Source organism: Mus caroli, chromosome 4 (assembly GCF_900094665.2).
Source record: "Mus caroli chromosome 4, CAROLI_EIJ_v1.1, whole genome shotgun sequence".
Classification (NCBI taxonomy): domain Eukaryota; kingdom Metazoa; phylum Chordata; class Mammalia; order Rodentia; family Muridae; genus Mus; species Mus caroli.
The window spans coordinates 131101322-131111368 of record NC_034573.1 but is presented as its reverse complement, the minus strand read 5'-3'; the positions used below and the strand labels follow the sequence as shown (position 1 = coordinate 131111368).

The 10047-nt window shown below is 55.0% G+C and overlaps 1 protein-coding gene across 1 annotated transcript; it reads right to left on the bottom strand.

Moving 5' to 3' along the window:
- Window positions 1-2167: 2167 nt before the first annotated feature.
- On the bottom strand, window positions 2168-5748 carry Hspb7 (heat shock protein family B (small) member 7). Its single transcript, XM_021160751.2, has 3 exons — window positions 5454-5748; window positions 4811-4944; window positions 2168-3557 (listed from the first exon to the last, which is right to left on the bottom strand). The coding sequence occupies exons 1-3, from the start codon at window positions 5650-5652 to the stop codon at window positions 3378-3380; spliced, it is 513 nt and encodes a 170-aa protein (XP_021016410.1). The 5' UTR covers window positions 5653-5748; the 3' UTR covers window positions 2168-3377.
- Between the last annotated feature and the right edge of the window lie 4299 nt (window positions 5749-10047).

Genomic DNA, 10047 nt, shown 5'->3' with positions numbered 1-10047 from the left:
CAATGACACACTGTTTAGAGGCATCAAGCCAAGATTTTGACCCTAGGTGACCAGCCTCCAGGACTGAAGAGGGACCCCCCCCCCTTTACTGAGGCTCCTTTGATCTTTTCTGTGCCAGATTTGGGAGCAAGAGCGATTGACTGGGAAGCAAGCAGAGAGCACACAGGAAGGGGTGCTGGTCTGGGAGAGGAGAGCGAGACTAGGGGTTGGAGTTTGGGGATCTTTAGTCCACACTTATGATTCAACTATGGGAACACTGTTACTGTGTGACTCAGGGTGGGGCAACATCCCTCTCTGAGCCTGGGCCTCATTATCATATAGAGTTTAGACTGGATCCCCAAGACATAGGCTGGGCATAAGCAAATGGACTGGTCAGCGTCTCTGCACCAGGCACGCGCTATTTGCTGAAATTCTGTTGAAGACAATCTGGAAGGAGTGCAGGCCTGAAACTCTACTTCTGTTTGTTTGTTTTAGAGCGGCTCTAATATAACCCGAGCCTCAAACTGTGTAGCCAAGGATAACTCTGAACTCCTGATCCACCTGTATTGGGTCCCAGAGTGCTGGGATTTCAGACATGCACCCCAACACCCGGAGCTTGCAAGACGGGCACTCTACCAAGCTACACCCAGCCAGGACTCTGCTTTTGAGACGAAACTCTTGGATCTGTATGGTTTGTAGGAAGAAGTCTTTGGCCTTTGGAAGCCCAAAGCTTTGCTAACCTCTTATTCCCTGGTGCCTGGGGCAGCCCCTGGCTTGGCTCTCCGTAGGCCTCTCCGTCTGTCTTTTCAGCTTCTCTTGGTCTTTCCCCAAAGTTACAAGACATAGGAATCCCCCATTCCCTCTATATTCTAAAGAAGTAAAGGCTCCCGTGTCTGGGGGCGAATGGAGCATGTCAGCTCAGATAACAGAGTTTTCCTGAGCCACAGGCAAGAATTCAAGTCCCAGCGATGGCACTTCCAAGCTGGACGACTTTAGATCATTTACTTGACCCCTCTGAACTTCCACGTCTAACCTTGTGAGCCGATAACACAATCTTTCTCTCAGGATTGCCAGGGTGTCTGGCTCACACTGGGCACTCAAGGAATGGGGCTCTCAGAATTAAGCTTCGCCAGTGGGGGCGGGACCTGCAGCCAGATCTATATTTAGTCTTCAAAGGGTGGGCCAACCCTGGTGCCCCAGCAGGCGGAGCCGAGGAGAGACTAGTGGATGACCGCCCCCTCCACCCCATCCCCCACCCTGTATCCCCACTCTCCCGGTCAGCAGGGTCACCTTGGCTGGAGCTACAGCCCAGGGCTCCCTTAGACCAGAAGAACCTGGTTTCCAGCGGCAGGAACCTGTGCAGTGGCTGCGACTTGTGGAACAGCCTACTAAGACCTGGGATGGGGCACAACCCCACCCCACCCACCTCTGGGGCAGTACCCCTTCCAGCGCTGGCTCTCCGGCTGACGTGGTCTTCTCGCCAAGGTGAACCTGACCTCGGGTTGGGGGGTCGAGTGGAGAAGGTTGTCAGCCCCGCCCCCCGCCCCAGCCCCGCGCTGATGAGTGTTGGGGCTGCAAATAGCCCAGCGGAATCCGTGACTCACGAGGCTGGAAATACTGCGCCCCCACCTTCCCTCCCTGTTCCGACCGCAGCCGCCAACGTAGCTGCTCTAGGGAGCAGCCTGACACTCTGATTTCAGTAGCTCCTGGGGCTGGGGTGGGCGGGGTAAGGAGCGAGGGGACCCCCCTCCCCCCAGAACACGCCAAGCCTACAGCCATCCAGCACCCCACCCTGCAGCGGCCCTACCCCCTGATTCCAATTGGTTGTATCTTCAGAGCTGTGTGAGTTTGGGCCAATCACTTAGCTTCTCTGGGCCTCCGAGGCTTCATCCAGGAGAAAGGCGACGTTTGTAGCCCTTGGCTTGTGACAGTGCAGAACACAGTGCTGGCTGAGTCCAGCTCAGACATTCCTCTTGAACTAAAGAATGAATTCAAAGCGAGGGGGCAGGCAGCCTGGAGACAGGTGTTGTAAGAGATTGTCGGGATTTCTGCAAGCGGGTTTGAGAACAGGATACCTCTCCCCCACACATGGAAGCCCTTTAAGCTTCCTTCCCCAGCCCAGAAGTCCTCCCCATCCACTCCGTCCCTCCTCCCAGGTCGAACTTCAGGTGGGGTCTCCACAAGTCTGTCATATTGTCCTTTTATTGTATACAGGTTATAAAGACTAGACTCCCACGACCCCACCCCCACCCCCTCCTCCACAGGGTCCCAAGACTGTAGAGGCCCCAGGAACCCTGATTAACAGTGAGCTTCCCCCTTTTACACCCGATTCTACACGCGGAGACTGAGTCAGAGCCCAGGTTCCCCAGGGTTAAGGCTGACGAGGGTTTTTGCCCTGGATTGGGGGCCAGAAGAGATCTGGTTTGGGGTTCTTCCTGTGGCCACCATCTGCAGTTAGGGTGAAGCAGGGCATGTGGCTCAGGAGAGGTGGAATGGGTGGGGGAAGTGTCCCCAGTACACAGAGGGGAGAGTCTGAGAGCCGCTGAGGCAGCGCTGGCTTCAGAGACAAACCTGGGCATCCAACTGGCTCAGAGACGCCAGTCTCCATTGATGAAAACAGTGACTCTAGAATGCTTTGAATTGGGCTCCAACCAGTGGGAACGAGTATTTAAGGCATAGAACAATGGTGTGTGTGTGTGTGTGTGTGTGTGTGTGTGTGTGTGTGTGTGTGTGTGTGTACAAGTTCTAGCTCTTCCTCTCACTTCCAAAGAGGACCCTCTCTGCAGGAAAGCCACCCAGGAGCCCGGGGCTCTGGCCTCACACACCAGCAGCTGGAGATAGGAGCCTCATGTCATTTTAATAAACCCCATCTAAGTACAGGTGTCTTTGTCTGGTACATGTAGCTGTTAGAGCCTCAGGGTGACAGGTAGCCCTGGGTTTGAGGCTTCGAGAGTTACAAGGGAGGTGACAGTCATGGCTATCTCTCTGGCTTCCCTGAGGCAGGCTACCTAGGCCAGAAGCCCTGCTTGTGGCCAGCCTCTCATTTGCCAGGAAGGGGCTTCTGGTCCCCTGCCCGGCAGAAATGCCATTGAAGCCGCCACTCTGTGTTACAGCCTCTGTCCTCGTCTTGCTCCCCAGGTCGGTACCTCAGCCCTTCTATTGTGAACTTAGATAGGGAGGGTCTATCTGGGTGAGAGCAGGCAGGTCCCTGGACTGCCTTGGATGGAGAGGAATGCCCTAGTTTGGGGCAGGGGTGACCCACCTGGGGCCTGAGAGTGTGTGGAGTGACTGGGGCCTAGGCTGAGATGTTCTGAGGGGTCATTGTCAGGGATCATGGTGACCTCACCGGCAGGCCAGTGGGGGAGGAGATAGGGGGGAGGCCAGGGGTGGGGAGACCCTCAGATTTTTATCTCCGTCCGGAAGGTCTGCTGGACATGTTCTGTGTGGGGGTGACGCCGAGCCCGGATGGTGAGGCTACCATCCTCTCGTAGGGCCGAGGTCACCGATGTCGGGTCCACATCCTCTGGTAGTTGGCACTTGTGAGCAAAGGTGTTCATGACTGTGCCATCAGCTGCCAGCTGGGGGACAGATAACAGGTCAGGAATGGCTGCCTTAGCCTCACCCCAAAATCAAGCCAGAGTCTCTTCTTTGCTCTCTGTCTTCAGTTATCCCACTGTGTGATGAGGGGTTCAGCTATCAGGGTACGAAAGATCTGGCCAGGGGTGTTGGGGTGCCCAGGATCCCGGGGCTGTGCAGAGGGGCTCAGAGGCCTTCTTAGGGGTCCCCAGGGAAGCTGGGTATAGGATGGGGCTGGGTGGTGTTCAATAAGGGTTGAGCTTCCACAGCAGTGACTGGAAGTCTGGGACTCTTGAGCCATAGTGGGGAGATGACACAGCTGTGCCCTCTGGCTCCCCAGGCACCCTGAGTGTCCACATCAGGGCCCCCGCCCTCCCCCACGAGCAGCCCAGCACATAGTGTTCAGTGGAGCTGGCTGGCTGAGTCACTCTTGGGATGTGGGGCTGGCACGTGCGGCCAGTGGCGCAGTCCTCGAACCCCTGGCAGGGTTTCCCAGTGTCCAGCCTGAGTTAGGGGAGTTGGCCAGGCTTGGGGGTGGCAGGAAGGTGTTGGTAAATAGCCTCTAAGAATATTTAAGAATATCCTTAAGCACAGGCTTAAGAGCTGGGACAGCTGCTGTCTGTGCTGGCCGTGCTCCTCTGATGATCTAGGTACCCTGAGACTCCAGGTAAGGCACATATGGTGGAGGGTGGATGTGACTCAGCTTCAGGGCATTCTGCTCAGCCTCAGTCCCAGTATGGAGGTGCCAAGACAGGACCCAGACTTTTGGCTCTGGGATGAAGGTGAGGTAGAGATATGGTAGGAATGGACCGTGCTGCCCAGGTTGGGTGTGTCACTGCCACCTCCTCTACCCTGTGCCAGGGAGCTGTCCCTCCTGCACCGTGGTCACTTTCCACCATGGTGACTGTCCTCATCTCCTCACCCCCCGTTACATCTCCATCACTCAGGTTCCTCTCTGACCTCATCCCAGGATCCCTTGCCCATCCCTAGAGAGTCCTCAGGTGCCATGGCATGGTCCCCAAAGACAGATTCTGTGACCCTTAGGTTGGAAAGGGACTGTAAAGGTCTCTGGCCTGTGAGCCCACCGAGAAAGGGCTGCAGTTTGCCCTGGGTGTGTACAGACAGGGAAGGAACATAAGTCAGGGTACAAAGTCTACAAAGATAGGGGGAAAGTAGGGCCCAGAGACCAGGCTAGACCAGGCAGAGTGCAGGAGCAAAGGTGCGGACCCTGGGCCGGGCCAGGGGCCAGACTCACCTTCTCAGCCCGCACCTCGATGTGGTTGTTGAAGGTGGTGACGATGATGTCTTCAGGGGAGAAGTCTCTCATGTCCACTGTAAACTCGTAGGCGTCCCCAAGGGTCTTGATTTTTCCTTGGCCCCCAGGACGGGCTGTGGGCAAGGCTGCTATATAAGCTGGGCACCAGGCAAGCCTGAGCCTCAGACCCTCAGGGTCTCTGCTCTTCTCTTGGGGAAATGAGTGACTCTCCCAGACAACAGCCCCTCTCCTCACATTTGCAGCCTACCTTGTCCCTGAGGGATGGAGTGAGGTGAGCCTCACGCAACTCAATCTGTGTCTACACAGGCAAGTTCCCCCTTTAGCAATTTGACCTGGAAGCTCTGAAGGGCCAGCCGCCCCTCAGTCCCAGCGCCAGCCCTCCAGGGCTCCCATTATGACACTGGCCGTATGAGACTCTTTGATTCACATCTCACCCCTAGGGTCCCAGGTAGTCTACCTATATCGTAGCCACATCTGTCTTGGTGGCCAGGTCTACCTTGACAGCCACATATGGCTGTGACCCATGCGGCACCTATGTCTGGCAGGTGGGTGGCCACAGCATGCTTGGCGATAGCCTGGAGCAGATGTCCCCCACCTGTGGCCCTCCCCTCCCAGCACTTGCCTGGGAAGGCCAGGGGCTCCGAGTGGGGCAGCATGAAACTGCCAAAGTCGTCTGAAAACATGCTCAAGGACTTCTCCATGGGTGGGTCCTGGGCTGGAAGGGCACGGGAGGCCGAAGAAGAGGAGGAGGAAGAGGAGGAGGAGGAAGAAGAACGGAAACTTCTCTCCGCTCTGAAGGCGGAGGAGGTCCGATGGCTCATCCACAGGCAGCGGGGGGCCCTGTCCAGACGGGCAGGGGCTGGGCTGGAGAAACGAACGGGTCCAGGCCTCCACGGAAGCGTGCCGGGGCCCCTGACTGCCAGCGCTTTATAAGGCCCAACTGTCCCTGGGCTCGAGGCCAGCCCCTTGTCTGCTGGCTAAATTTAGACCTCTTCATGGCCCAGAGGGGCCTGGAAATCTTCTTGGGAGAAACGGCTCTGCTGACAGCCCGACACAGGAGGGCAGGGTTGCAGGGCTGAGCTCACCACCTGGCACTGTTAGCCCAGAGCTCCAGCCCCAAGGGCCTCTGTACCTGCCAGGGCAGGGGGTGGGTCCTGCCCCCAGGACTTTGTGGTTTGTTGGTCCCCTCGATAGCCTGGGACCCTCCTCTCCTCTTGTACTGTGCCCCCCCAGGATCTGTGCCTCTCTTATTAGACTCCTGAGGAGAGGGTATATACATGCAGGTACCCCGAGGGATTCCGAGGCGCTCCAGGTCCAGCTATCTCTTAGGGAAGGCTGAGAAAGCCCAGGGAGGGGAGATAGAACGTGTGGGTGACCCCTGTCATCTGCCACGGGGACTAGTGACTCTTTACCTGATCCCCATTCTCAGGGCCATAAGAGGCAGAGGAAAAGAGAGCTGGCTGCTGGAGTTGAGGCTGTGGGGGTGGGGTTGGGCCCCGCTTCAGGGAAAGAGCAGATAAAGAAAGGTCTAGGGGGCAAAGTTGCTGGGAACAGTCTGCTCGCTCTACCTCAGGCTCAGAGTTGATGTCTGCCCAGCATCCTAGTCACATGATTTCACAACCAGGTAAAGGAGATCACTGACAGGTGCCTTAGCTCCTGGCTTCCACGATGTCTCTGGCCATTGCTGTCCCTTCCCAGCAGAGCTCTCTTTGATCTTACGCAGCTCAAAAAGAGGAGCTTTTAGGCCAGGTTCCAGACCAGGAAATACAGCCTCCTAGGAGGGGAGGGCTGAACCTAAGTACATCGGAATGGCTGCAATTCCATCCAGATGTGCTAGACCCCTTCTCCAGGGGGCCCCCCACCTGGCCCCCCACGTCTGTCTGTCTCACCTCAGTACCGGTGAGCCTCTGAAGCCTTGCCAGACACACTTCAGCTGAGACTGGTAACACAAACTAAAGTAGCAACAGGAATCCGAGAATCTCCTCTCTTCCCATTGACTTTTGAGTAGAAGCCCGGATTCTGATGCTGGGCAGGAGGCAGACGCCTGGGGAAGCTCTCAGTTCATACCTTAATTTTGGAGTACGCTCCTCCAAATCTTCACCTTCCCATAGAACCACCTCCTCTCGCTCTCCCATGGAAGCCTCTGTTTTCTCCAGCCCGCACAGGGCTCCTTCTGTTTAGAGTCCCCCAACAGCTGGCAGAATGACCATTTTTTGTGATTTCTGAGGCCTCTGTGGTTTCCCCTCATCCCTAATCCTGAGGAGGTTCACCTGTCTTTCCCCATCAACCTGCAAGTTCCTGAAGGTGTGGGGACCACCCTTCTTGTCTTTGACTCCAGCTGCATCCCCAGTGGTTTGTGAAGTGAGAACAGGACTGGGCACAGCTGGGGGCCAGAGTAATGGCTGGAGATAGAGGGCTCTGTCACCCCCAGATTCCTGTTGCTACTTTAGTTTAGTTTAGCTGAAGTGTGTCTGGCAAGGCTTCAGAGGCTCACCGGTACTGAGGTGAGAAAGACAGATGTGGGGGGCCAGGTGGGGGGCCCCCTGGAGAAGCCCGCCAGGGAAACAAGAGCCACCAGCTAAAAGCAGACACGCTGTCACTGTCACGGTGCTGAGGGCCTGAGTCACTGCCGCTGGGTGTCAGCTCGCTTTACTCCCCCACGCCCGCCCACCATTCCCCCTCCTTTCCCCACACTCCTGAGCAGTCATCCACATAAATATTGAGTGCTGGCTTCAGTGGCCAGGCAGGACCTGGAAAGGTCACCAAGGTCATTCTCCTGACACCAGACATGTTTCTCTGCCAGATCCCAGAGACGGGAGGAGTTTCAGAGCCGATCTGGTCCATAGTTGGGTGTGGTGGGACATGCCTGTTGCCCCTGGAGGATCGGGAGTTCAAGGTCAGCCTTGGCTTCATAGGAAGCTGGAGGTCATTATTCCTGAAACCCTTTTGAAAAACACCCAAAACAATAGCCGTGAATAGCCTCTCCAAAGCCCAAGGAGCATCACGGAGAGGGGATGGGAGGATGGAGGGAGGTGTGTGGTGGGGTGCTGTCATCTGTGTATGATATGACCTTGCAAGCATGACTACACAGCAGCCATGGCTGTCTGCGTGGGGCCTGGGGAAAAGAGGAACCTTTGCATAAAAGCGGGGTGTTAGCAGGAAGGAGCATAGGGGTGGGGCAACAGAGAATCTCGGAGTGGGGGGAAGGCAATCTCAGTGGATCGTACACAAGTATGAGACTGTCAAAAACAAGAACCTCGAGCGGGGCGTGGTGGCTCATGCCTTTAATCCCAGCACTCAGTAGGCAGAGGCAGGAGGACTTCTGAGTTCGAGGCCAGCCTGGCCTACAAAGTGAGTTCCAGGACAGCCAGGGCTACACAGAGAAACCCTGTCTCAAAAAACCAAAAGAAAAAAAAAAAACCAAAAAACCCAAAAAAACCAAGAACCTCAGGGGCTGAGAGGTGGCTCAGCAGGTAAGAGCACTGGCTGCTCTTCCAGAGGACCAGGGTGTGATTCCCAGCTACATAGTGGCTCAGGACACTCTGTAACTCCAGATCCAGGCGATCCAATGCCCTCTTCTGGTTCCACAATGAGCACCAGGCACACATGTGGTGCACAGACATATAGGCAGGCAAGCATTTTTACACACAAATTTGTATACATACATACATACATACTTCAAATCAAAATTCCCAAAAAGATGATGGTTTAGTCCCTTACATTTGGGGCATCTTCCTTTCTGGGATCATTTTCACAAACGCAGGTGCTCCCGACCATTCTGGTCTGACGAGCTGCAGAGATACCTCAGCATACTGCTTTTGCTGAGGACCTGACTTTGGCTCTCAGCACCCACAATAGCAGCTCATAACCACCTCTAACTCCAGTTCCAAGGCCTCCAACACCATCCTCTGACTCCTGTGGGTACTACACTCATTCACCCACACATAGACGCACAGTTAAAAATAAAATAAGTGAGTGAGTGTTTTGTCTGCATGTATACTTGAGTACCACATGCATGCTGTGGGCCCATGGAGACCAGAAGAGGATATTGGATCCCCTGGAACTGGAGTTATGGATGGTTGTAAGTTATCCAAGTGGGGGGCTGGAAATCGAACAGGGGTCCTCTTCAGGGACAAGTGCTCTTAACTACTGAGCCATCTCTCCAGCCCAAAATAAACCTGGTGATTGGGGGCTGGCGAGATGGCTCAGGAGGTAAGAGCACTGACTGCTCTTCTGAAGGTCCTGAGTTCAAATCCCAGCAACCACATGGTGGCTCACAACCACCCGTAATGAGATCTGATGCCCTCTTCTGGCGCATCTGAAGACAGCTACAGTGTACTTATGTATAATAATAAATAAATCTTAAAAAAATAAGCCTGGTGATTTAATAATAAATAAATACATACACACATACAAACATACATACATACTTACTTCTGAATGGACTTCTGAGGACCAGGAATTCTTTGCCCTCAGCTCCAGCCAGCCTGAAGGCCAGAGTTAGGAATCTGTTTACAGAACACCTCCTGGGTGATGTTTGGGCCTGGGAGACTTAGGTGAATGAGGCAGGCAAGCCATGCCACAAGACTCATGGGACAGAAGTGACCAAGGACCCAAGTGAGGAAGGAGTTGGTGGCAGATCCACTCTGGCTTCGGAGCTGTCCTAGCCCGATAGCTGCCTCTGCGGCTCCTGGCACTTAGGCATAGGAGGAAGGCCTTCTTGGGGTAGGGGAATGGCAGGTAGGGTTAATGCATTTGAGAGGGTGTTACCCTGGCAGTCCTGTCTCAGCTTCCTGGTGCTCCCAGTGGGGTGTGGACATGTGTGGTCGGCTAGTGCTAGCTAGCTGCCCAGTACCGGAGACATGTTTGGGTTGTCAACAGAACAGCTAACCATCTGTTGATAGGTGGGTGAGGGGATGGTGACCCTGGCTGTGCAGAACAGTAGGCTCCCACCCACTTCGACATCATGAAAACATAGCTGCTCCGATTTTGAAGTGACTGGGGTTAGTGGCAGTTAAGAGTCTTGGATTTTAACCAGTCACTGGAAGAGTGGCAGCTTTGACTGCAGAAGCAGGGGAAGAGGGGGAATTTACCCCCCCCCTAGATTTTCCTCTTCTTCACCTCCTCCTTCTTGACACAGGGTCACACAGACCAGGTTTCACTCCAATTTGCTCTGTAATGGAAGATAAGCGTCAACTTCTTTTTTTTTTTTTTTT

Excerpts from the sequence above, each read along its gene's own strand:
- Hspb7 (XM_021160751.2), bottom strand. The coding sequence starts at position 5,652 with ATGAGCCATCGGACCTCCTCCGCCTTCAGAGCGGAGAGAAGTTTCCGT. Across the intron at positions 4,945-5,453 it reads GGAGCCCCTGGCCTTCCCAG|CCCGTCCTGGGGGCCAAGGA; the intron begins GCAAGTGCTGGG and ends CCTTGCCCACAG. Across the intron at positions 3,558-4,810 it reads TCGAGGTGCGGGCTGAGAAG|CTGGCAGCTGATGGCACAGT; the intron begins GTGAGTCTGGCC and ends TCTGTCCCCCAG.